The sequence below is a fragment of the Oncorhynchus clarkii genome, chromosome 7, assembly GCF_045791955.1.
Source record: "Oncorhynchus clarkii lewisi isolate Uvic-CL-2024 chromosome 7, UVic_Ocla_1.0, whole genome shotgun sequence".
Lineage (NCBI taxonomy): Eukaryota > Metazoa > Chordata > Actinopteri > Salmoniformes > Salmonidae > Oncorhynchus > Oncorhynchus clarkii.
This window is the reverse complement of record NC_092153.1, coordinates 21428928-21455677: the sequence shown is the minus strand read 5'-3', so window position 1 is coordinate 21455677 and position 26750 is coordinate 21428928. Positions and strand designations below refer to the sequence as shown.

General features: G+C 42.9%; 1 protein-coding gene across 2 annotated transcripts; it reads right to left on the bottom strand.

Moving 5' to 3' along the window:
• LOC139414160 (anosmin-1-like) lies at positions 1 to 26354 on the bottom strand. Of its 2 annotated transcripts, XM_071162042.1 has the most exons (15): positions 26087 to 26333; positions 21003 to 21050; positions 15610 to 15669; positions 15072 to 15294; positions 14589 to 14773; positions 14288 to 14417; positions 13455 to 13666; positions 12765 to 12897; positions 10838 to 10969; positions 9977 to 10065; positions 9664 to 9835; positions 9192 to 9412; positions 8613 to 8754; positions 7729 to 7827; positions 1 to 18 (listed from the first exon to the last, which is right to left on the bottom strand). In XM_071162042.1, the coding sequence occupies exons 1-14, from the start codon at positions 26282 to 26284 to the stop codon at positions 7736 to 7738; spliced, it is 2037 nt and encodes a 678-aa protein (XP_071018143.1). In that variant the 5' UTR covers positions 26285 to 26333; the 3' UTR covers positions 1 to 18; positions 7729 to 7735. The 2 variants fall into 2 exon arrangements, with proteins under 2 accessions (XP_071018143.1, XP_071018144.1); XM_071162043.1 differs by lacking the exon at positions 1 to 18 and having other exon boundaries at positions 7149 to 7827; positions 26087 to 26354.
• Between the last annotated feature and the right edge of the window lie 396 nt (positions 26355 to 26750).

Below are 26750 nucleotides of genomic sequence, written 5' to 3'. Positions count from 1 at the left end.
TGGCTGTTCTCTAGTGTCCTGAGTCTGGGAGGTTAGTTCTGTGCAGTCTGGTCAGCTCTGGTCAGCTGATCTCTCAGTGCCTCTATGTTGTGCTGGTGATGATTCCTGAATCTTGGTCCTGAATGGTCACATTGAGATAGGCCAAACAAGTCAACAATAAGGTCAGGGTTAGGATTGCAAACTTACTGGTAATAAATTACAGCATCTTAGGTAATAATGGTAATTAACAGGTAATCTATGGCAATGTATGGTAACTTTGGTAATTTATACTTTAAAAAATGATTCATATATACAGTTTTTTAAATTTGATCTGTGTCCATATTGTCCATGAGTTTCTAGTAGATAGATCATATAGTTAAAGAGAAAATAGCCTAATTAATGAAAAAAGGATCTAATCAAGAATGGAATTATATTCAATTAACTCTGTTACTCTTCCAACTAATTACTTTTTCACTACAGCCACCAGTTTGGCGGCAAAACATTTACAATATAGCCATATCGACACATTAAAATAAATTCAAGTGTCACGAACGTCATCTTGAAAATGACCGGACCAATGTGCAGCGTGGTGAGCGTACATTATCCTTTATTAAGAATGTTGCCAACAAAACAAGAAACACCAAAAACGAACGTGAATCTGACTAGGGCTATACAGGCCACTAACACAGACAACTACCCACAACTAAGGTGGAAAAACTGGCTGCCTAAGTATGATTCCCAATCAGAGAAAACGACAGACAGCTGTCCCTGATTGAGAACCATACCCAGCCAAAACATAGAAACAGAAAACATAGAATTAAAGAAATGCCCCCCCTAGTCACACCCTGTCCTAACCAAAATAGAGAATAAAAGCCTCTCTATGGCCAGGGCGTGACCCCCAAAGGCGCACCCCCCAAAGGTGCGGACTCCGGCCGCAAAACCTGAATCTATAGGGGAGGGTCCGGGTGGGCATCTATTTGGTGGCGGCTCCGGTGCGGGACGCAGACCCTGCTCCACCTCTGGCTCCCCCCACTTTGGTGGCGCCTCTGGACTGGGGACCCTCACTGCAGGCCCCGGACTGGGGACCCTCGTTGCTGTCCCTGGACTGGGGGCCCTCGTTGCAGGCCCCGGACTGGGGACCGTCGTTGGAGGCTCCGGACTGGGGACCGTCGCTGGAGGCTCCGGACAGGAGGTCGTCGCTGGAGGCTCCGGAGCGGGGACCGTCGCTGGAATCATGTAGTAACCAAGAAAGTGTTAAACAAATCAAAATACATTTGATATTTGAGATTATTCGAAGTAGCCACCCTTTGCCTTGATGACAGCTTTGCACACTCATGGCATTCTCTCAACCAGCTTCATGAGCTAGTCACCTGGAATGCATTTCAATGAACAGGTGTGCCTTGTTAAAAGTTCATTTGTGGAATTTCTTTCCTTCTTAATATATTTGAGCCAATCAGTTGTGTTGTGACAAGGTAGGGGTGGTATACAGAAGATAGCCCTATTTTCTAAAAGACCAAGTCCATATTACGGCAAGAACAGCTCAAATCAGCAAAAAGAAACTACAGCCCATCATTACTTTAAGACATGAAGGTCAGTCACTCCAGAAAATGTGCAGTCGCAAAAACTATCAAGTGTTATGATGAAACTGGCTCTCATGAGGACCGCTACAGGAAAGCACAACCCAGAGTTACCTCTTGGGCTCCTGAGTCGGGCAGCGGTCTAATGCACTGCATCTCAGTGCTGGAGGCGTCACTACAGACCTTGGTTGGATTCCAGACTGCATCACAACTGGCCGTGATTGGGAGTCCTATAGGGCGGTGCACAATTGGCCCAGCGTCGTCCGGATTAGGGTTTGGCCAGGGTAGGCCGTCATTGTTAATAAGAATTTGTTCTTAACTGACTTGCCTAGTAAAAAAAAATGTTTTTAACTCTGCTGCAAAGGAAACATTCATTAGAGTTAAATGCACCTCGGATTGCAGTCCAAATAAATGCTTCGCAGAGTTCAAGTAACAGACACATCTCAACATCAACTGTTCAGAGGAGACTGCATGAGGCCTTCATGGTCGAATTGCTACAAAGAAACCACTACTAAAGGACACCAATAAGAAGAAGATACTTGCTTGGGCCAAGAAACACGAGCAACAGACATTAGACTGGTGGAAATCTGTCCTTTGGTCTGATGAGTCCAAATTGGAGAATTTTGGTTCCAACTGCCATGTCTTTGTGAGATGCAGAGTAGGTGAACGGATGATCTCTGCATGTGTGGTTCCCACCATGAAGCATGGAGGAGGAGGTGTGATGGTGTGGGGTTGCTTTGGTGGTGACACTGTCTGTTATTTATTTTTGATTCAAGGCACACTTAACCAGCATGGCTAACACAGCATTCTGCAGCGATACGCCATCCCATCTGGTTTACGCTTAGTGGGACTATCATTTGTTTTTCAACAGGACAATGACCCAAAACACACCTCCAACTTTTTGGGTTACTACATGATAACATATGTATTATTTCATACTTTTGATGTTTTCACTATTATTCTACAATGTAGAAAATAGTAAAAAAATAAAAATAATAAACTTGAATGAGTAGGTGTGTCTAAACGTTTGACTGGTACTGTACATTTTGAAGTTAGTTTGTTGCTAGGATATTGACATTTGTTGCTAGGTGCTAAAACATTCAAATAAATATGTGAAATATATTTGTATATTTTAACCATGCCTTCTAAACTGTTTTGATAGAAATCCCATATGTTCTCCCTTTTTCCTCCATCCTCCGTCTCTACCTCTATTTGTCTACCCCCCCACCCCCCAGGGAAGGTCATAAACATAAGAGAACATACTCTTGAAACAGTTAGGAATACTATACCAGGATGGAGCTGGATAGATGTGGTTATGTTTGCAGCAAGGCCTTTCAGGACTCCCAGTACAGTGTATACTAGAGCATTCAGCCGATTACTGTTCATACAAGTGTTTTACACCATTATCTGCCATCAGTAGCGGTAAGTGCCGCTTACGATGATGGAGGAGGATTTTATGCACTGCAGTGCTAGCTAGCTGTAGCTTATGCTTTCACTACTAGATTAATTATCGGATCCTTTGATTGGGTGAACAACATGTCAGTTCATGCTCCAAGAGCTCTGATGGGTTGGAGGACATCCTCCGGAAGTTGTCATAATTACTGTGTCTATGGAAAGGGGCGAGGACCATGAGCCTCCTGGGTTTTGTATTGAAGTCAATATATCAAGAGGAGGACGGAAGCTAACTTTCCTCTGGCTACACAATGGTGCTACCCTACAGTGTGCTGTTTAGGCTACTGTAGACCTTCATTGCAAAACAGTATGTTTTAATCAATTATTTTGCGACTTGAATATATTTAGTATAGTTTTATCTAAAAATTATACATTTTTTCATATTTTTTTCATTTTTATATTTATGAAATTCACTGAGGATGGTCCTCCCCTTCCTCCTCTGAGGAGCCGCCACTGCCTGCATGAACTAGGTTTCCATCCAATTGGAGACAGATTTTCATGGGAATATTCTCATATCTGCATGAAGAAAATATAGCATTTTCCCACCAGTTGTTTCCATCAAACTGACTTGTTGCAGATAGAAAAAACAGTGAGTGATGACATAGTGCACACAAAATGTACTCTAGCTTTAATTTTCATGTACCAAATAGAAATCTAGTGTTCAATGTGTTTCCATCGCATTTCAACTCTACCGATAGTTTTGTCACTAACGTTGTTGCGTTAAATAGCAAATGTGCCTACTCTGATCTTGGCACGTGCGATGTAGCCAACAGCTCGCAGATACAGTGCGGATAGGCGCTGCAGGTAGGCTGGTCTACACGAAGAGACTATGGATAAGAGCGAGAATGTTTTTATTTGACAAAACGTTTATCAAGCGTCGATCATCATGTCACCAGAATAAGACCCTCGACATGTATTGGAAAGGAGCATCAAGCTCATACAATGCACTTTCACGTGAAGTTCATTATTATTTATACCGAGGTAAACACAGTTTCAAATGGGATATTCGACGGATATTCGCGCATTCAAACGTGTTATTATAATTTTTTAAAATTATTTTTATTATTATTTTTTTTTTTTAATCAACAATCGCGCTTTCAAACTACTTGAGCCACAGACTCCAAATAAGTTTCACGATGTTGGAAAAAATTGCGCACAACATTGCACAGGTCTTATTTTCACGATTTGGACATTAATTCGCTTTCCTAAGCTAATAAACGTGTGGAAATGTGAACAGCATTTTGTATTCCTAGTTCAATTAGTTAGGGAGCGTAAACAAAGTACAAACTTTTTTGTATTCGAATTTCAATAGCTCCTTGGTCATGTGACCTACTTAACTCAAACAATGTTCAGAATGTCCACTCACTGCCCTTCTATACTGCGCACCCTTTAGTTTGTCCATTTTCATCTCACACATTTTTACATTAATTTTTCAAACATTCTAATTTCAATAGCTGGACTCAAACAAGGTTCAGAATGTACCGTCAGTGGGCCTACATATTGCGCACCTTTTAGTTTGTCCATTCTCATCTCACAAGATTTTACATTAATTTTTCTAACTTAACAATTTCAATTGCTCCTTGGTCAAATAAACTTCAGAATGTCCACGGACTAACCTTATATATTGCACACTCTTGTTTGTGCACTGTAAAATCACTCAGTGTAACATACATTTTTTCATAGTTTTACATTTTAATAGCTCCTAGTCATGTCCATTACACACCTAAGTAGCATGCAGTGAATATACACCCATACTGCGTAACCTCTAGTCATGTATCTTCTATATTGTTGTACATTAATATTAGTTTGACAATTAGGGGGTTCAGTCCAGTATTGTGTTTACCCTTTTCTTAAATATTTATCTATAATAATTGGTAGTTCAAAGTACTTATTTTCCCAGTTTTTTAATTTTGACGCAGTATTTAACAGCGGTACACAATAGGAAAGAGACAGATAATATCTCCTTTCATCGTTAATATCAACCATAAAGGAAAAGGGCAAAGCAGGGATGGAGAGTGAGCTTGTGAGGTAGGCTGCAGTGGGTTTGTTGGTCAATACATATACTGAACATGTAACCACAGTAATGGTGGCCAGTAAAACAATGAATAAAAATGGAATATTGACAAATTAAACAGAAATTGTAGACCTTTAATCTTTTCCAACATGTCAACAGACACTTTACTTCAAATAAGTACAAAACATTTCAGTGTTAACTTCCTCTTTATCCCTGGTTGATGTACATTTTAGACCCTGTTCAGTGTGGATGGGGTATAGCATACATTTACAACAACAAAGACTGCCCTTCCCGTTTGTGTTCTTCACTTTGTTGAGCTCGTTTGTCTTCATTCCTAGGCACAGCACATGGAACCACCATTGGCATGCAAAACATTCAATCTAAAACAAAACAAAGCATAACACGTTATAAATAATATCAAATATTAATGCGGTATGGTGAATTAGCCGTGTTATATCATAAATTGTCTTACATGCCGTCACTGATTATAAACATGTTAAATAAAGTTACTAAACCAGTCAGTCTTTCGGCAACATCCAGGTTCTTTATCAGTGGCACACATGAAGCAGTTGTTGGCCTTGTTGAACTCTGAAGTCATAGGCATGAACTGAACATATGGCTGTTCCACACAACTAAATAAAAAGAAAGAATTGACATTTACTTTGAATGAAATGTCCTTACATTACATACCAGACATTTTTAGTATATCCTCAGCCATTTCTTTTCGCAGTTGCTCCATGTGTTTTTGTGAAGGTTCTATATTAATTACAAAGACCCCACAGCTGAAGGTGTCCTGCTGCATGGCGGGAGTTATTTCCCCTCCTTTACACTTTATGTCCACCCCGTCGTCTTTTCCATGGCAGGATCTTCTCATTTTGAAGTATTCTCTTTTTTTATGTAAACATAATGGAATTCTGATTAGTTATAGGCAAACGAATACACATGCCAAAACTGTATGCTGATTTCCTTATCACTATAATCTAGTAGAGGTAATTTCCTTTATGCCCCATTCTACACAGCCTAAAGTATAGGCACTGAACCATTTACAGGAGAATAATACAAGTAGCATATAGGATCCAACCCTATCACAGAATGAATAAATGTAGAGTGTTTGTAAGCACCAAAGTGTATTAAAGTGTGTCAAGAAAAGAGCCCCAATTAGGGGTCAGTGTACTCCAGTAAAAAATGGCTGGTTTAGATTAGAAACTGTTGTCCTGTGCCCCCAATCATAGGGGCATGAGAGACTAGTCAGTGGTAGAATTGAGTTGGCACTTTATTGGCCCAAACACCCACAGACCCGCAGGGTTGAGGTTACTCATGGACAGTAATTAGTCATTTTTCCTTTTTTTTGTTGCATTGACGCATTGTGTCTTCTAACTGTCCAAGAATAGGATCCAAAGTGTTAGGATATATTTGTTCCCATAAATACAAAGGAGGATGTCTCTCCTCATACCTCTGGCACTTTAGTCAGACTGCCAGATTGTGTAAAAAACATTATGATGGGGCCGGCAACGGAGTTCCCATTGACTAAGCACCACAGAGACCAATCAGGAGAGAATACATACAAGTCAAGGGTGCCAATTGAAAGTCAAGGGGTGTGTCGGTAAATTCCTGCATCCATCACAGCTGTCATTCTATTTTTTTTATATAGTTAGACTTTACTCACATTAAATCTGTGGATGGAAACGGGGTTACAGACAGCAAATTAAATCAGCATTAACATATCAGTAATCATGGCTTCGACGCTTGAACCAACAACTCCCTCATAAGATAAAAAATAAACAGGTAAAGGACCCCGAAGATGTAAAATAGAGAGAGAGAAACCATAGCAGTCACATTCAGGTGCATGTGCACACATAGTGTAGTTAGACGGGCAGAAACAGAGACCCAGTTGGTTGGGTTGAATGGGAACAAGTGTGAAGCCATGCACCATGAGTATAGAACGCTGACAGACTGCGTTGCCGGGTGGTGTGTGTGTTTGTGTTTCCACACGTCCCCAGCTAACCTTTTGTTTGCACACCAACAAATATATAATGTCAATAGAAACACAATGGTCGTCCATTTTCTCTGGTTTATAACGATGGACTTTTGAACCATACAGTATAAAATATGCACAGACACAATGCTTTTTGACATGGAATTTACTTTGACTTAGAACATCTCTGTACAGGGTATGTCAGTTTACAAAAGGGTGAACTAGAAAGAACATACACCGTCAAAAGTAACACAAAGACAACTGTGTACAGTAATACATACAAATAAACCATTGTAGACATAAATAAATTATAGACTTAACTGTATGTACACCATTTACAGTACATGAGTTGGGGCACAAAATGACATCTTCAGCATATTAAAATGTCAAATAACAAAATGTATTAATTAACAGCGACAAGTCACTGTCTATTTGTCGGAGAGAGGGAGGTTGTAATACAAACCATTTCATGCCAGAAACACTAGGATTTTACATGCAAAGCCAAGGTCTCTAAGGAATCTTAATCTACTGTATAACGACTCATATCCACATGCAACATTCAGAAGCATTTCCTCATTGAAGGGTTGGGTGAACTGTTTATTGGTGGGCTACTTGTTAGCAATTTATTTGATTGGTAGGGTGTACATACAACAGTAGAGGCATGACTGAGTAGAGTCTGAAAGAGAACCCTTCTCCCTTCTGTTGGTGGCTGTTCTCTAGTGTCCTGGGTCAGGGAGGTTAGTTCTGTGCAGTCTGGTCAGCTCTGGTCAGCTGATCTCTCAGTGCCTCTATGTTGGGCTGGTGCTGGTGATGGTTCCTGAGTCTAGGTCCTGAGATAGGACAAACAAGTCAACAATATGGTCAGAGTTAGGGTTGCAAAACTACCGGTAATTTACGAAAGTTACTAGATTCTTCAGTAATAATGGCAATTAACAGATAATCTATGGAAACTATAGTGATTTATACTTGAATAACCAAAACGTATATTTATTCATATATAAAGTATACATTTATTATATTTGTGTTCATATTGTCCATGAGTTTCTAGTGGATAGACCACATGGTTCAAGAGAAAATAGCCTAATTAATGAAAAAAAGCATCTAATCAACAATGGCGTTATTTTCAGTGAACTCTGCAACTCCTCCAACTATTGTATTTTTTTCACAACTACAACCAGTTTGTACCCAAAACATTTACAGCAAAAACATATTGATATAGTCAAATAAGTAAGTGAGTAAAAAATAGAAAGGATAGTTCATGCTGAAATCCTTACATTAAACACATACATTTACAAAGTTATATTTAGAATAAAGTTGTATAGCTTTGTCATTCATTTATTTATTTTAAAATCATCTTATTGGATTTGTTGTAATATATTTTACATGAGGCCACGCAGAGGGCCAGAGATAGTCAGCAGTACCCCAAAAGGACACTAGATGTCATATGGTAAAATTCCATACATTTCTTGAAAGTTACAAAATTATAGTAGTTTACTGGTAGACTTTGAAAGTTTCCAGTAATATACTCTCCTTTTGCAACCCTAGTCAGACTGCAACATCATAAATCTCTTTTAGCGTCTGGAAAAGAGCAAGATAATCCAATCCATGATCTTACTGTGCTGCAGGACTGGTGAGATGTCGGGAGTGCAAAAAGTCTTGGTGGTGGCAGGACCCTCTCCTCCGGCTCCAATCACCTGGATCTCCAGCCTGTAGAGGGTGGCTAGCTGCAGACCTGACACTACCAGGACATTACGCTCCTGACAGAAGAGGGAAGACAACAATACAGGGGCTCATTAACTGTTAAAAGGGGCTGGTTGGCTTTTTCCTATATGGATGTTTTGGTCACCTTACTCTACTACCCCCCCCCCCCCCCCTTGCCGTGAAACTACTTATTTAAACTGCAACAAATCATGGGAATTTGTGAAAATGGATTACTTGGACATTTTTTGGTTATTTATGGGAATTTTGATTTCCTGAGACAAATGGGCAGATTTGTTGCATAAAGGTGGGCTAATTCATTGAGTTGATATGGGTTTCCAGTTATGGTGGTACCCCACTGGGGAGACACTGGTTGAATCGACGTTGTTTCCATGTCATTTCAATGAAATTATGTTGAACCAACGTGGAAAAGAAGCTGAAATGACGTCTGTGCCTGGTGGGACAGCACTATTTGGTTTTATAATGATGGACTTACTGGTGGTAGTATCTGGGACTGTGAGATTAGGCTGTTGGGAAGGTTGTTATGGCGACTGGCTGAGGTCACTTCCGCCCATGTGACCTGGAACCCGTGGAGCTGTCGGGGTGGGAGTGGCGCAGACACCTCCCATGTAAACACAGCTGTGACGTTACCCTTGTGGGCAATGAAGGAGGCGGTCAGGTTCTCTGCCTTGGACAGCACCTTCAGAGGAGGAGTTCCTATGGGACAAACATAAAGAGTGTTTGAGGGGACCAGTTTGAGCAAAGCAATGCGCAGAATTGCAAATCTTGATCACATAATGACGATTCATTTAGGATGCAAGGTGATATGTAGATCAGTGATTCAGTCCGACTTCAATGTAGTTCCTCTCAAACATAGAGAGGTACACCAATGGACATGTGAACTGAAGGGTCACTAGGTCAATGACAAAGTGTCCAAAGTGGTCTTTGGGTGGTCAGTGGTGTCTCACCTTCCTGGCCGGGACAGGCTATGTGTTTGGGGCTCTTGGCCCTGATGCTGGCGCAGGAGGGGGTAAAGAAGAAGGTGGTTTCTGCTTGGGCACGTCCCTTAGTACCCAGTGGCTGGAGGTTCACTCTGTACTTACAGGAGAAGAGCAGGCCGGGGAGGCTGGCAAAGCCCTCCTATAAGACAGCGGACACAGATATGATGAGAGCAGCCTATACTGTAACTCCAATAGAGATAGATACCCTTTGCCTTACTTGAAGTTTCACCATAACTTGTTTCACCATAAATCGGTTGTATGGCTGAATGAAACTGGTTACCTGTGTGATGATATTGTCCACTCCTTTGGTCTGGTTGTGTCCACAGTACTCTGGTACCCACTGGACACGATACCGAACTACAGTGGGATCTGAGAGAAATTGAAAGTAGTATAAATCAATAATCATTCATCATCAACTGCCGATTTGTCGCATAACACTGGTGACGAAGCACACATTGTCCTTTCAAAAAAGGACAATAAAGCTCAACTTGTTCAGACAGAACAGATTATTTGATGCAAAATGTAAGAAAAGCTGTTCCTCAGTTGGCTCTTTGTGTAGCCCAGTGTGTGTGCTCTGGGTAGCCCAGTGTGTGTGCTCTGGGTAGCCCAGTGTGTGTGCTCTGGGTAGCCCAGTGTGTGTGCTCTGGGTAACCCAGTGTGTGTGCTCTGGGTAGCCCAGTGTGTGTGCTCTGGGCAGCCCAGTGTGTGTGCTCTGGGTAGCCCAGTGTGTGTGTGCTCTGGGTAGCCCAGTGTGTGTGCTCTGGGTAGCCCAGTGAATCAGCGATGCTAGCTTACTGTGCTCATATTCCTGCATGAACAGGATTCAGGATGTACTTCTGTGCATCTTATCAGCTTGTAAGAAAGCAGCCTTTTGTTTCAGCCTTTTGTTTGTTTAATTACCCACAAGCAGCCTGTACATTTACGATAATCTCTCTGTTTACATCACGATAGGGAGGTGGTGGTTAGAGGATTATTTCCTCAGCAGCACTGCTGTTCTTATCAAAGGCCAAATCAAATGTGTGTGTGTGTGTGTGTGTGTGTGTGTGTGTGTGTGTGTGTGTGTGTGTGTGCTTGCGTGTGTGCGCCTATGAGTGCGTTCATTCATGCGTGTGTGGCTGTGTCTTGGTTTCTCCCTGCATACCTGTGCTCCTCTGCCAGTAGACCCGGACCTGCAGCTGGCCATCCTGGTAGAAGGGGGTGCCCACATCCAACACATCAGGGATAAGGCCCTCGGAGATGGGGACCGGGCGGGCGCCAGACCTCTGCTCCTCCCCTGATTGTGGAACAATGAAAATGGGAACAAAGCGATGTTAGATCAGATGCAAACATACACTACATGCCAAAACACTATAGCTTTCCCTTTTTACCCTAATTTTGACAGGGTGTCATGCTGAGACGAAGGTCTCTTTCACAGATCAGCCCTGTATACACACCAATATACACATCAATATTCACATCAATATACACATCAATACACAAAATGCAAAACACATTCATAGGAAACAAACACACTCTTCAGTAAAAAGGTCCTCAATTAGCCTTTTCCGTCAATCCAGATACCCAGAAAATTTTTCAGCTGGGACACGATCAATGAGGCCACCATCCAATGTACATACACAATACAGTATATTCAAAAGTATGTGGACACTCCTTCAAATTAGTGGATTTGGCTATGTCAGCCCCACCCGTTGCTGACAGACGTATGAAATCGAGCACACAGCCATGCAATCTCCATAGACAAACATTGGCAGTAGAATGGCCTTACTGAAGAGCTCAGTGACTTTCAACGTGGCACCATCATAAGATGCCACCTTTTCAATAAGTCAGTTCGTCAAATTTCCGCCCAACTCTAATTGCAGTTATTGTGAAGTGGAAATGTCTAGGAGCAACAACGGCTCAGCCGCGAAGAGGTAGGCCACACAAGCTCACAGAATGGAACCACCGAGTGCTGAAGCCCGTAAAAATCGCCTGTCCTCGGTTGCAATACTGACTACCAAGTTTCAAACTGCTTCTGGAAGCAACGTCAGCACAAGAACTGCTAGTCTGGAGCTCCATGAAATGGGTTTCCATGGCCGAGCAGCCGCACACAAGCCTAAGATCAACATGCACAATGCCAAGCCTCGGCTGGAGTAGTGTAAAGTTCACCACTCCACCAAGTTATTTGGCCACTTTAGTTGTAATACAAACCTTATCAAAACAGGCCTATGGGCTATGTGTGCGACTATGATTAGAAAAAGTCGCAAAAAAAGGCATTGTTTCTTATGCTGGGCATCATTCACAAGTAATATAGAATTCACAAGTGATAGGCTAATATTGTCACCCATCAGACTATTCTTAATTTAATCTTGTCTTTACATATCCGAAATAATATATGTGTGAAATTTGTTTTGATTTAAAATGGTCCATTATCAGGCACCTGTCTCAAAACATGGGCAGTGGAACAAATACATGCCATCTATGCACTTAAACAGCAAATGGAGGAAGCTTTTCCCGTGGTTAATTTTCACGCCAGCCAGGAAGGCTATACCGCTGTTGTAAAGATAAACAATGTGCTTAATATTAGGAAAGTTGAGAAATAAATATAATAGGCCTAGCCTATGAAAGCTGATGGGGTCCTCCTCTTTTTAATAGAGGCCATCACTCTGTTTTCTCACGCAATTGCATAGCCTATAGAAATGTTGCGCAATATGAGCTCATTGGCTCTCATGAAGTGTTTGATTAGATCTTTGATTACAATTGCATTGATGCTGAGTACCAGGCAGTTTGCAAGTTTGGTAGGCTAATAATGACCATCAGCAGCATCAGAGCTTGGAGAAGCCTAATTACCGTGATAAACGGTATTTGACTGCAGTCATGACTCGTGACTGGTCATGTAGTGTATCACTCTTCCAACCTCAATATACTGGGTAAATATTTAATAGAGTTGCAAAATTCTGTAAATCCTCCAACTGGGATTTCCTAGAAAAACCAGGGAACTTTGAGAATGTTCCCAGAATTTGAGGAGCCTAATTATCAAACATTTTCCTTAACAAATGACAGCTGATAAGCTTTGACTGTTGTTGACGTACTGTGTTGTGTGTTGAAGTGCAGGGTGGCTTTGGGACTCTTCAGTGGGGTCTGTCCCCAGTAGGATACGGCCTGTAGCTCCACACTGTAACTCCTTTTAGCTCGCAGACTCTCCAGCTCCACATAGCTCTGCCCCTGGATACACACACAGGACAGAGGGGTTATGGGGTCAGGAAGACCGTGCTGTGTCCTCTGCATCCACACAACAAAAGGTACAAAGTAGGTCCAATAACCACAGCAATAACTTGCCGGGAAATTTTCATTTTCCAAAACAGACACAAGCTAATGCAGATTTAATAGCATCAATTTGCGATTCATTTGCCAGAGGCAACAACTATACAATTGCTTGATTTGGTGTGTAAGCACTAAGCACCATGCGATTGGAAGGTTTATGCCATCAAAGCCACACACACTGCCATTGTTTATCCTTACAACAAGCCATTTGTTGTGGCTTGAGGAAAGAAAGAACAGGCTTCCACTCTACATTGTCCCAGGGAATGTCCCATGTTAATGAGTGCCTACATGTCAGGGTAGAAAAAGGGTTCCAAAAGGGTTCTCTCCTATGGGGACAGCCGAAGAACCCTTTTAGTTTCTAGAACTCGACCGCCAAAGCCCCTCAGACCACATCATTCCATTTCTATTGGTATGACTGACCTACCACATGGGCCCAACATGTCAACTCTACGACTTACCCCATTGACCATCTTCCTCCTCTTTGTCTTAGGTGGTGCTGTGGCCCCAGTGCTGCCTGTGGCCCAGCTCCAGGAAACCTTGTAGTGGTGTACAGGGACATCCAGGTCTGAGGGGATGGACCAGCGCAGCCGGACCGACACTGCCCTGCCGCCAGGGCCAAAGGTCACGTTGGACACCCTCAGCTCAGATGGGGCAGGGGGGCCGGAGGGGTCTGGGGACGACATCATTAATCAATCAGGTGTCATTGGTCTGAAGTAAACATCAGTAGTGTTTCTGGTGTTTCTATGTTAAACCGTTTTGTTATATTTCAGTCTTCTGTGATGTATATAAAGTGTAACATTGGGATGCAAACTCAAAATGTAATACATTTAAACTCTATATCTGACATGGACATGGTACATTTGTCTTCTTTTTTTAAAGCCCATAACCATGTGTGTGAGGTGTATACTTCAGTTTCAAAGTAGATTTGTACCGAAAATCAGCCTGTGTGACCCTGATTTAACCCACTGCAGTAAAAAGGTCAATCAATCATGGAGGCATTCTCACTGACAAATGCAGCACAGCTAACCCACACCGCACATTACAGCTGCCAAATACATGAAGCTTTAGTAACTGTATATTAAAGCTATTCATACATTGACTGGAAGGTATTACAGCTCTAGGGGGCTTAAGCACAATAAAGCACTTCAGAAATGGCCAAAAGCCAATGTAATTAGTCTGTATTCATCTTCATTACAGCCAGTGCAATATCACCCCAGGTTGTTTAAGCCAGCCTCACACACACACACAGACACACACGCAAGCAGACACACAAACAAACACACGCGCACACCTTTCTTGGTGTGGATGTGGCGACTGGGAGTGGTGAACCCTCTGGTCCCGTGGACGTTCACTGCTGCCACTCTGAACTGGTACCACCGGCCTGCCCGGATGTCAGCCAGCCGCGCTTTCTCCTCTGTGGTCTAGAGAGAGAGAGAGACAGAGAGAGAGAGAGACAGAGAGTTGTTTAACTTCACAAACAATCAATACATTGCCACACAGTGAACTCTAAGTAGATTACATTAATTTGTCCCCTTATAATCAACTAAATCCAGTATTAATAAGTGAGCATCCCCAAAAAAAGGCTGACTAACCTGTGCTACCACCTCCCACTGCGTAGCAGCATCCTCACTGGGTTGTATCCCGTAGTTCCACCTCCTCTGGACCACGTAGATGACCGGCTCGGCCGACACGTTGAATCGGGAGGACCAGCTCACCTCCATCTGGCCAGACCTCAGCTCCTCAAAACTCAGCTCCTTCCTGGGCTTCAGAGGGGCTCCTGGAAGGGTGAAGTGGGTCGTTTCAAGGTTATGTGATCATTCGATTTTAGTCATTGAGCAGATGTTCTTATCCAGAGCAATTTGTTTTTTTTTACATAGTTAGCTCAGGGAATCGAACCTTCCACTGATATCAGTGAATTATCTAAGAGAAAGTTCATTTTTTTATCTCATCTTTGAATTGGCCGACAAATTGGTTGCAGATAATATATTGGTTGTAACCAACCAACAAAAAATGTGTGTACTGAAGTTTCCCGTCTATTTTACTAAACATACTGTGTGTACCGGAGGTTGCTGTACCTTTGTTAAGGTTCTTGGGAGGTTGGCAGGTGTGCCCACAGCCGTTGGAACAGCACTTCTTCTGGGCAGAGCACTCTCTGTCCTCCTCGCAACCCTCCACACATGCCGCCGCAAATCCGCTGGCCTTCTCAGGAGCAGGGCAGTCACCTTGCTTCACTGCCACCACCGAGCGCAGGAACTCACAACTCGTCACACACTCCCAGTGCTTCTTGGGAATTGATCGCTGGGGTGGAGGATTGGGGGACAGAGAGAGAGAGAGTGTTAGAAAGCATAGATGCTTTACTACTAAAATAACATGCAGAAAAACTGTACAGAAACTGTAGGAAAAAGATCCGTTTCTGATTACTTACTGATTAAGGAAATTGAAGAAGCACTGAGGTAAAATATGCCTGTGTCAGATTACTTTTGCCAAGAAAATGTCTATGGAGGAGAATCTGAACTGAACTCTACTAATTTAGCCTCTCAACATGAAGCCTCTCCTCAGCGTGTTCCTCCCCCCTAACTTAACGAAGTGGGAGGCTGTCAAAAGTCATCGTACCTCACAAAGCTCCCGACACTGGCTCTTCAGGTCCCAGGAGGCCTTGCAGGGTTCCAGGCACTTTGAAAGTGAGAGAAACAGAGATGGAGGTGAGGGCTTGTTACACCTTCCATGCCACCACAGGAGATTTCTGAAGCAGCTTAATAAATTAAAAACGTGTCACCACGGTATTCAAAAGAAATACTTGAATACTTCTTCTGCCCTCAATCTCCCTCAATATAACAGCAAAAAGTGTTACCACAAACTTTAGCAGCTTGAGGTTTATTGGGAGGAATCTTTGTATGCATCTGACATCTGTGGCTTTGTCGGTGTTCCTGACTCTCTTGAGGAAAGAACAGCTAAAGAACTTGACAGCCGGTTGCTGGACCCACATTTAATTTGGGGAACATCAGTTTAAGGGAAATAAATAGGATGTTTGAAAATCAAAGAACACCACTCTTCCACAGTGTGTTTGTTATTAACTATGTGCTTCCTGTAGTGGCTTGTAAATCTGTACTGCTGTCCTTGTCCCCTGAGAGACACTCTTCCTGCATGAGTAACCCAGGATAGGCTGCCATGGGGAATATTCACATTTCCAATTTCATGCTGCAATGAAACACCGTGGTTGGTAGCCATGGAGGAAGGCAGTGGGGAATGTTGCATCACAATGTACAGTAAGGCTGGTGGCTCTAAGGGTAATTTGAAAGTTACCATATTAGAGTAACAATATCCATTTGATATCCAGGTTTAACTATGCTGAACACAAATATAAAACGCAACATGCAACAATTTCAATGATTTTACTGAGTTACATTTCATATGAGGCAATCAGTCAATTAAAAAAAAAAAATTGGGCCCTAATCTATAGATTTCACATGACTGAGAATGGGTGCAGCCATGGGTGGGCATGGTAGGGCATAGACCCACCCACTTGGGAGCCAGGCCTAGCCAATGAGAACAGGTTTTTCCCCACAAAAAGGGCTTTATTACAGACAGAAATACTCCTCAGTTTCATCAGCTGTCCGAGGGGCTGGTCTCAGATGATCCCGCAGGTGAAGAGGCCGGATGTGGAGGTCCTGGGCTGGCGTTGTTACAATTGGTCTGTGGTTGTGAGGCCGGTTGGACGTACTGGCAAAATTTCTAAAAAGACGCTGGGGGCGGCTTACGGTAGAGAAATTAACATTAAATTCTCTGGAAACAGCTCTGGTGGACATTCCTGCAGTCAGCATGCCAATTGTACACTCCCTCAAAATTTGAGACATCTGTGGCATTGTGTTGTGTGACAAAACTGCACATTTTAGAGTGGCCTTTTATTGTCCCCAGCACACAGTGTACCTTTGTAATTATCATGCTGTTTAATCAGCTTCTTGATATACCACACCTGTCAGGTGGATGGATTGTCTTGGCAATCTCTGGGATCTTTTTCAGCTCATGAAACATGGGACCAACACTTTACATGTTGCGTTTATATTTGTGTTCAGTATATAAACTCGGTATGCTTATGGTTATTATTTCTTACTTACTTATGCCTTGACACAAGTATAACAGCATGTCCAATACACTCCTACAACCTTCTAGAGAAAACCTCAACCATGTAATGCGTTGTTGAAGGTTTTCAAGGCGTGAAGATCGGAGTTGTCCTGGGGCAACGTTTTGGTCGGAATGAGAGTGGGAAACACATTTATCTTCAGTTGCTGTGAAAACATGAGCAAGTGTGTGTGTGTGTGTGTGTGTGTGTGTGTGTGTGTGTGTGTGTGTGTGTGTGTGTGTGTGTGTGTGTGTGTGTGTGTGTGTGTGAGCGTGTGTATGTGTGTGTGTGAGGTATTGTGTGAGGGGTGGAATGGGGTGGAGAGTGCTGGTAGTTGTCGGAAACTCTGAATAACGTGAAGGAAGGAGGCACACGTTTAAATGCAGCTGAGGTGCCCACTTTATGGTGGGGAAAATGCGGAGACCCTGCCGAGCTCGCGCCAGGCCCCACTGCTACTTGTATGGAAGGAACATCCTGAAACTGCTACAGGCTGACATTGTACCCTTTCCCATTCACTAACACATGCTCATACATTGCTCATCCATTCAACTAGCTCTCTCTTACCCCTTTACTCTCCTGTAGTACCCTGTCCTCGCTTTATCTCTCCTACAGTCCCTCCATACTACAGTGTACTGCATGTTTAAAGCTCTCCCATAGTGTCTAGATCCTCGGCTCCCTGCCATAGCCTAGTACCATGTCGTACTATGACTGTCCCCGGCCTGTCATCTCTTATCTCCCTTCTCTGGTCTCCAACTTGAGATTCTTCCTCTAATCCCAACTGACGCTCAGACTCTCTCGTCTCCTCGTTCTTATTGTGCCTCTCGGCTACGCTTCATTTTCCGCCCCATTTCAAACTCAAACCAAGCATTCCTTTCCACTAGCGACCGGCCGCAAATAAAGCAGAGCTCTGGGACTCTAATAGAATGCCTAGGAATTTACAGAACACCTAAGGACTCTCTTCCACTGATGGAAAAAGACAAAGGAGTATTACCCCTTGATGGCAGAAATTTGATAGACATTTGAAAGTCAATTATGCTTACTCTTAATTTTTGAACACAGGAAAACCTGCTCTGTTTTTACAAAGGAACCAGGGAAAACACGATAAGCACCAGCAGGGTGCACATGGCCATTTCAGTATGCAGTAGGACAAGACTGAACCGTTTCCTCTCTGAACGACAGTAGATAATGGCCTTAGTGACTTCTGACCGTGCATAACGCTGCTGTTCTGTTTGCGTGGTGAAGACTGAGCCTGCTTCTCAAACGGTACCCTGTTCTCTATATAGTGCACTCCTTTTGACCAGCGCCATATGGGCCCTGGTCAAAATAAATGCACTAAATAGGGAAACGGGTGCCGTTTGGGATGCACGCTGTTTGTACTGTAGCACACAGCAGTGTTTGATACCGTGCCCAGATGACACCCTCCCTGGAGAAAAAAAAAGACCCTGCCTTTGTCTCTCCCTTCCTGTTTCTACAAATTGAACAGGCTTTGGGGGGGTTCCAGAGTCTTTCACAAGAGGACAAGCCCATGCCAGCTCTCTGTAGTGCTAACACTGTTCATTATTTCACATGGTCATGTCTGTGGTGGAAGGAAGAAGATGTGGTGTGTTAGAAATGGCACCCTATTGCCTGCATAGGGCTCTGGTCAAAAGTAGTGCACTATATATGGAACAGGGTGCCATTTCAGCCTTGTTTTTAGTCCTTAGGTCCACATCATCCCAACTGCTAGACCAGTAAGTGTTAGTTGGTACACTAATGACTCCCAAGTGCTGCCTAAATGCCAATCTGAAAGAGCCTTGGCTTGTCGTGAGGTGATAAAAAAATAATGACTTCAACTAAGCATTCATATCTGCAGAGCTGAGAGGCTGACGGGCAGCCCGGTGTAATGGCATGGCAATTATAACCGTCCACGGCTCTCCTAAATGAGGCACTGAAGCGATCCTGTCATCCCCTGCTAAGCCTTTGAATGAAGATGTGACCGGACTCTATTGTGTCAGACTATGGTAATCATCTATAGTAGCCTTAATTGACTGCCTGCCTCGACGAGATAGTGACAGGCAGATTAACAGTCACTCATCGTTACCAGGGAGGTCCATAGAGACAACGTGATGCTGAGTGTGCATGGGCAAAGTACAGGATGATCGGACTATTGTGACCAAACATTATCATAGCTCTACTGGATGTAATCACTGAGGGCATTAAAAAATGGCATCACTGTTGTTGTCTCCGATAAGTTGTGGGTGGACTTTTAGGGTAGCCGTAAACACTGCTGCAAGCAATCACCAAATGCAGACATGCGATGGCTTACGCAGCGAAACAAATCATCGCCTGTAATCAAATACTGCAAAACATGAGAATCTGACTTCCAATTTTGTGGTTGAGCTGGAACTACAGATTACATAGTAGGCAGTGGCATTTCAGGAAGACCTTAAATCAGACTGAAATCCTTGAGCAGCCAATCAAATCTAATGTTGAGTTCTGGTGCTATACTGAACCATTGGTGATACGTAACTGAAAGCAAAGCAAGATTACTTTTAAAGTGAGACCGCAGAGACATTAAGATCTCCTTAGTGAGAATAAATTGATTCTTCATCTCCACTTCAGAGCCTCTAATTTGGCAATTAGCTACCATGTAATGAACATTCCACAACGAAGAGGATTCTAATTGGCTGTGTTCTTTCTTAACGAGAATAGAATATCATTATTACTTTCTTAACGAGAATAAAATAGCATTATCATCACTCCTCACGAAAACAAGGAGAGCGCTGAAATGTATAATTGTATTATTTATTATATGCTCAGTTTCACCATTAAAAACAGAGCAAAAAAAACAGCACATCGGTTTGGTCCTAGTGTGGAGGATGCGATCATGCTACAGGGATTGACCTGGTTTAAAGTTTGAGTGAAAACTCTCTCTGGAGTTCTGGAGAAATCTGCTGAGCAGTTGGCCAAATGTTTTTATGGATCCACCAAGAGAGGTCAGCGGTGGGCTGACTGTGTTTCTGCTGTGAGCTTACCCTGGGTTCTGTCTGTCTGTCTGTCTGTCTGTCTGTCTGTCTGTCTGTCTGTCTGTCTGTCTGTCTGTCTCAGAAAGAGATGCGTGTTGTTGTGCTTCACTCCCACACGGTGACACAAACACACAACTAACCAGAGTATTATACTGTAGTAAACAAAGTAACAAAACAATCACAACGACAATTCGAAACTAATTAGGAATATGGCTTCAGAATAAATAGCTACGAGTGTGAATGTGTTATTGAAAAAAACATTCAATTGATCAAAAACATGAGATAATATTGTTCATAATGGTATTTGACTGCTGTTTGCATGATGAGATATGACAACTGTGCAACCATTCTATTAGCGTATACTACAATATACTGAAGCCTGTGGAAAAAGCACAAAGGCAACATGTCAGCTTCACTTCTGTACACTGTGGGGATAGTATACTGAAGGGCTGTTAGAGAACGTTACTTTCCTCATTACCAAAAATGAGTGGACCTCTGTACCCAAAGACAATTATGACCTCCAGAAAGGGATATGCAGAAATGTATTTGATGAAAATACAAAGTGGAGAGACTAAGAGCTTAACAGCCAAGCATCCATCTAAAGCACCTGTCGCAATACGTTGCAATCATATATTTTGTAGGCTCTATGATCTACAGAGGAACAGTACATAGCTAGCTGCAGTATATTGGCTGACAGTGATGTATGGTATTGCATGGTACATAGAGTACTGTGTAAGAACCAATATGACAATGATTTATCCTGCTATTTGTTCAGCTGCTGACTTTCCCTGAGAGCTTTTCCTCTCTGAAAATAGATCATTCAGTTTTGTGCGATTTCCGTCATGTTAGGTATGGTATGAATGTAAACATCAGTACGTTACCTTGGCACACTGTCTATGATTTTGACACCAGCCCAGGGATCCATTGTTCTGAAAGGAAAGAAGAGAGTAGAGGACAGTCAGTAGTGTAATTACTAGGGAGAGTAGAGGACAGTCAGTAGTGTAATTACTAGGGGGAGAAGAGAGTAGAGGACAGTCAGTAGTATAATTACTAGGGGGAGAAGAGAGTAGAGGACAGTCAGTAGTATAATTACTAGGGAGAGTAGAGGACAGTCAGTAGTATAATTACTAGGGAGAGTAGAGGACAGTCAGTAGTGTAATTACTAGAGAGAGTAGAGGACAGTCAGTAGTGTAAGTTCTAGGGGGAGAAGAGAGTAGAGGACAGTCAGTAGTATAATTACTAGGGGGAGAAGAGAGTAGAGGACAGTCAGTAGTATAATTACTAGGGGGAGAAGAGAGTAGAGGACAGTCAGGAGTGTAATTACTAGGGAGAGTAGAGGACAGTCAGTAGTGTAATTACTAGGGGGGAGAAGAGAGTAGAGGACAGTCAGTAGTATAATTACTAGGGGGAGAAGAGAGTAGAGGACAGTCAGTAGTGTAATTACTAGGGAGAGTAGAGGACAGTCAGTAGTATAATTACTAGGGAGAGTAGAGGACAGTCAGTAGTGTAATTACTAGAGAGAGTAGAGGACAGTCAGTAGTGTAAGTTCTAGGGGGAGAAGAGAGTAGAGGACAGTCAGTAGTATAATTACTAGGGGGAGAAGAGAGTAGAGGACAGTCAGTAGTATAATTACTAGGGGGAGAAGAGAGTAGAGGACAGTCAGTAGTGTAATTACTAGGGAGAGTAGAGGACAGTCAGTAATGTAATTACTAGGGGGGAGAAGAGAGTAGAGGACAGTCAGTAGTATAATTACTAGGGGGAGAAGAGAGTAGAGGACAGTCAGTAGTGTAATTACTAGGGAGAGTAGAGGACAGTCAGTAGTATAATTACTAGGGAGAGTAGAGGACAGTCAGTAGTGTAATTACTAGAGAGAGTAGAGGACAGTCAGTAGTGTAAGTTTTAGGGGGAGAAGAGAGTAGAGGACAGACAGTAGTATAATTACTAGGGAGAGTAGAGGACAGTCAGTAGTATAATTACTAGGGAGAGTAGAGGACAGTCAGTAGTATAATTACTAGGAAGAGTAGAGAGTAGAGGACAGTCAGTAGTATAATTACTAGGGAGAGTAAAGAGTAGAGGACAGTCAGTAGTATAATTACTAGGGAGAGTAGAGAGTAGAGGACAGTCAGTAGTATAATTACTAGGGAGAGTAGAGAGTAGAGGACAGTCAGTAGTGTATTTACTAGGGAGAGAAGAAAGTAGAGGACATTCAGTAGTGTAATTACTAGGGAGAGAAGAGAGTAGAGGACAGTCAGTAGTGTATTTACTAGGGAGAGAAGAAAGTAGAGGACATTCAGTAGTGTAATTACTAGGGAGAGAAGAGAGTAGAGGACAGTCAGTCATGTAATTACTAGGGAGAGAAGAAAGTAGAGGACATTCAGTAGTGTAATTACTAGGGAGAGAAGAGAGTAGAGGACAGTCAGTAGTGTAATTACTAGTGAGAGAAGAGAGTAGAGGACCGTCAGTGGTAAACTCGGCAAAAAAAGAAACGTCCTCTCAGTGTCAACTGCGTTTATTTTCAGCAAACTTAACATGTGTAAATATTTGTATGAACATAAGATTCAACAACTGAGACATAAACTGAACATTTTCCACAGACATGTGACTAACAGAAATGGAATAATATGTCCCTGAACAGAGGGGGGGGGGGGGGGTCAAAATCAAAAGTAACAGTCAGTATCTGGTGTGGCCACCAGATGCATTAATTAAGTACTGCAGAGCATCTCCTCCTCATGGACTGCACCAGATCTGCCAGTTCTTGCTGTGAGATGTTACGCCACTCTTCCACCAAGGCACCTGCAAGTTCCCAGACATTTCTGGGGGGAATGGCCCTAGCCCTCACCCTCCGATCCAACAGGTCCCAGACGTGCTCAATGGGATTGAGATCCGGGTTCTTCGCTGGCCATGGCAGAACACTGACATTCCTGTCTTACAGGAAATCACTCACATAACGAGCAGTATGGCTGGTGGCATTGTCATGCTGGAGGGTCATGTCAGGATGAGCCTGCAGGAAGGGTACCACATGAGGGAGGAGGATGTCTTCCCTGTAACGCACAGTGTTGAGATTGCCTGCAATGACAACAAGCTCAGTCCGATGATGCTGTGACACACCGCCCCAGACCATGACGGACCCTCCACCTCCAAATCGTTCCTGCTCCAGAGTACAGGCCTCGGTGTAATGCACATTCCTTCGACGATAAACGCGAATCCGACCATCACACCTGGTGAGACAAAAAACCCGACTCGTCAGTGAAGAACACTTTTTGCCAGTCCTGTCTGGTCCAGCGATGGTGGGTTTGTGCCCATTGCCGGTGATGTCTGGTGAGGACCTGCCTTACAACAGACCTACAAGCCCTCAGTTCAGACTCTCTCAGCCTGTTGCGGACAGTCTGAGCACTGATGGAGGGATTGTGCGTTCCTTGTGTAACTTGGGCAGTTGTTGCCATCCTGTACCTGTCCCGGAGGTGTGATGTTCGGATGTACCGATCCTGTGCATGTGTTGTTACATGTGGTCTGCCACTGCGAAGACGATCAGCTGTCCGTCTTGTCTCCCTATAGTGCTGTCTTGGGCATCTCACAGTACAGACATTGCAATTTATTGCTCTGGCCACATCTGCAGTCCTCATGCCTCCTTGCAGCATTCCTAAGGCACGTTCACACAGATGTGTACAGTGCAGGCAAGGCTAAAGACAGATAGTCATCTGACCTCTCTGTCATTATCAGGTCAATGAATGTCTGCATCCCAAATGGCACCATATTTCCATTATAGTGCACTACTTTTGAACAGGGCCTATAGGGCTCTGGTCAAAAGTAGTGCACTATGAAGGGAATAGGATACTATTTGGGACTCACACAATTCATCATACCCATGTTATGAAGGCTCCCATGGCAGCGCAAGGGACATGAAAGTCAGAACAGATAAAGGTGGAATAAAACAAATTTTAAAAAGATAAGGACATTTTGTTATGTCACTTTGACTAAATGAGTGGAGCACCATGTGACCTCTGACGCAAATCAGAACTAGTCTCAAAAGGCAGACAATTGTTTTCCGAAATATTACACGTGAAAGACTGAAAATCAATGGTAAGGCTACACCCTAAATGGCACCCTATTTCTTATATAGTGCACTACTTTTCACCAGAGCCCTGTGGGCCCTGGTAAAAAGTAGTGCACTACATAGGGAATGTGTGTCATTTGGGATGCAAGCCTAAATTTGAACCACCTCAAAGCAGACTCTAATGGTCCTGTCCAACATCTATAATCCAGATTGATGGTGGCATTAACATGATTTGAATTCACTGTCTGACGTAGATTATGTCATGTTAAAAAAATCTCAGAAAGGCACTTTTCAATATGGAAAGCTTACGATAGATTCAACAATCTGTACCAAGATGCATTTCCATGGCTGCTTCCAGCAGAGACCTTTCAAACAATATGCTTCATTTTAGTCACGTTCACCTGTTCATTACTATGTGTCGAATTGATGAAAACGTATAGCTGAAGCGTACTGTAGCTAAACCCAAGTCTGGCAATAAGAATTAGCCATTTTATAGGCTGACATGACATAGTATCCTATCCACTCCTACAATGGGTAGACTTGATCTACGATCTATGACAGGAATTCCATCGCAGAGGGAATAGATGGGCTGCCCTTGCAATCTAACATTGACCCTGCTACATGATCCGTGGGAAGTAGTGATTAAACAGGTTAAAGGTCATATCCTGACCCTTAGAGAGGTCACAAGTGCTTAACAGTGTGGCTAATGATGTGATGTCAGTGCAGTTCCAGTCCTATGATAATAAACCATAGCTAATAGCCATGTGTCTCACTAGTTCACCATTCCATATTCCCTATGGAGCCATTCATTCAGTCAACTATATAGGCCTACTATATGGGAGTATACTAGTGTGTATTCTCACAGGACCATCCTTCTGAATCCTGAGGCTGAATAGTGAGTAACTGGGCATGTTCACTGCTAAGGCTTAGTTATCTCCATGTACTGTCTGTTTTATTTGATTTGATTTATTTCACCTTTATTTAACCAGGTAGGCTAGTTGAGAACAACAAACAACTCATTTGCAACTGCGACCTGGCCAAGATAAAGCAAAGCAGTGCAACACAAACAACAACACAGAGTTACACATGGAATAAACAAATATACAGTCAATAACACAATAGAAAAAAATCAATATACAGAGTGTGCACTTGAGGTAAGATTAGGGAGGTAAGGCAATAAATAGGCCATAGTGGCAAAGTAATTACAATTTAGCAATTAAACACTGGCGTGATAGATGTGCAGAAGATGAACTTGCAAGTAGAGATACTGGGGTGCAAAGGAGAAAAAAAATAAATAACAATATGGGGATGAGGTAGTTGGACGGGCTATTTACAGATGTCATCTGTAAATCCAAGGAGGAGAACATGAACTTGATCATGTGACCTGGGTGGCTCAGTCACAGTGTCATAGGCTTGGGACTGGAGGGGTAGTGAAGGGCTTGATATGGACGTAATTTGGATAACAAGCTTCTCTCTCTCCATCAGCCAGTAGGTTGCTCCACTTCTCAATGCAGAATCAGATTTACAAATGGGACATGGTGAAGAGAACGTTCTAATGAGGAGTACAGTGTACTCACAGTTTCCTCTGTCAGAATATGATACTGAACTCATTTCATTTATTGTGTCTAGTTTGCTTGCAAACTTACCAAATCTAAAACACTTATTGTGAGGCCAAAACCAAACTTCAGTTATCAGTTAATAATCAACTAAATAAATAAACCAAAAGCAAAACAAGAAAAACAAACATTCTCTTATCAACAATGGGATGGTCTATTTCAAGCACATTCTGGTTTATTAATTCATTTGCGCATAAAAAGCAAAGGGAATATTATCTAATGCAGTAGAAACAATCAAACTTTGACTTTATTCCATGAAGACAGCAGCATGCTCGCCCGCTTGTTTTGGCCTTACCTCCACCTGAGATTGTTTGGAGAGCGTCGCTATGCGCGTGCTGTGCAAGCTGAGGCACCTGGACGCACATCTCCCTCGGTAGACGTCGTTCATCGACCGGGTCTCGTCTTCCCTCTTCGTCTTCGCATTGACACTCAAGAACAAGATACTCCACCAACAAAGACTCGCAAATACACCTCGACTTTTGAATAATGACATGGTCTAGGCCTTTTCTCCTGCGTGTGTTTCCCCTCGTAGCAACGGGACGGGTTTGTGACAGTTTGTGGATGCAGCCCGGGAAACTGAGGAAACTTCTATGTCGAAGGGAGGAGCCAGGGTCTGAGCTCAGCCTGCCATTGGAAGACATCTACCATAAAAGGCAAATGATCTCAGGCATGATGTGTGTGATGAGTTTGGACCGTTGCCATCTAGTTGTTTAATTGCTGACATATTTGAAGTTATGACTGGCAAATAGCCTCCAAAAATGACAATCTAAATGTAAGGGCTAATCTACCTCACGCGATAAAACCAGGTCGAGTATTATCTTTAATGATACTGTCCTGCTTCAAGTGAAGAAGGCATTTTGATAAAGGGTAATAACACGTGAACAAAATCGACAGATTCCACCCCTCAGCGCTCCTGTTCACCTGCCACTCACTACACCTGTTTATGGTATTTCCCAATA

Excerpts from the sequence above, each read along its gene's own strand:
- LOC139414160 (XM_071162043.1), bottom strand. The coding sequence starts at position 26,284 with ATGTCATTATTCAAAAGTCGAGGTGTATTTGCGAGTCTTTGTTGGTGG. Across the intron at positions 14,418-14,588 it reads AGTGGGAGGTGGTAGCACAG|ACCACAGAGGAGAAAGCGCG; the intron begins GTTAGTCAGCCT and ends CTCTCTCTCTAG. Across the intron at positions 13,667-14,287 it reads CCACATCCACACCAAGAAAG|ACCCCTCCGGCCCCCCTGCC; the intron begins GTGTGCGCGTGT and ends TGTCGTCCCCAG.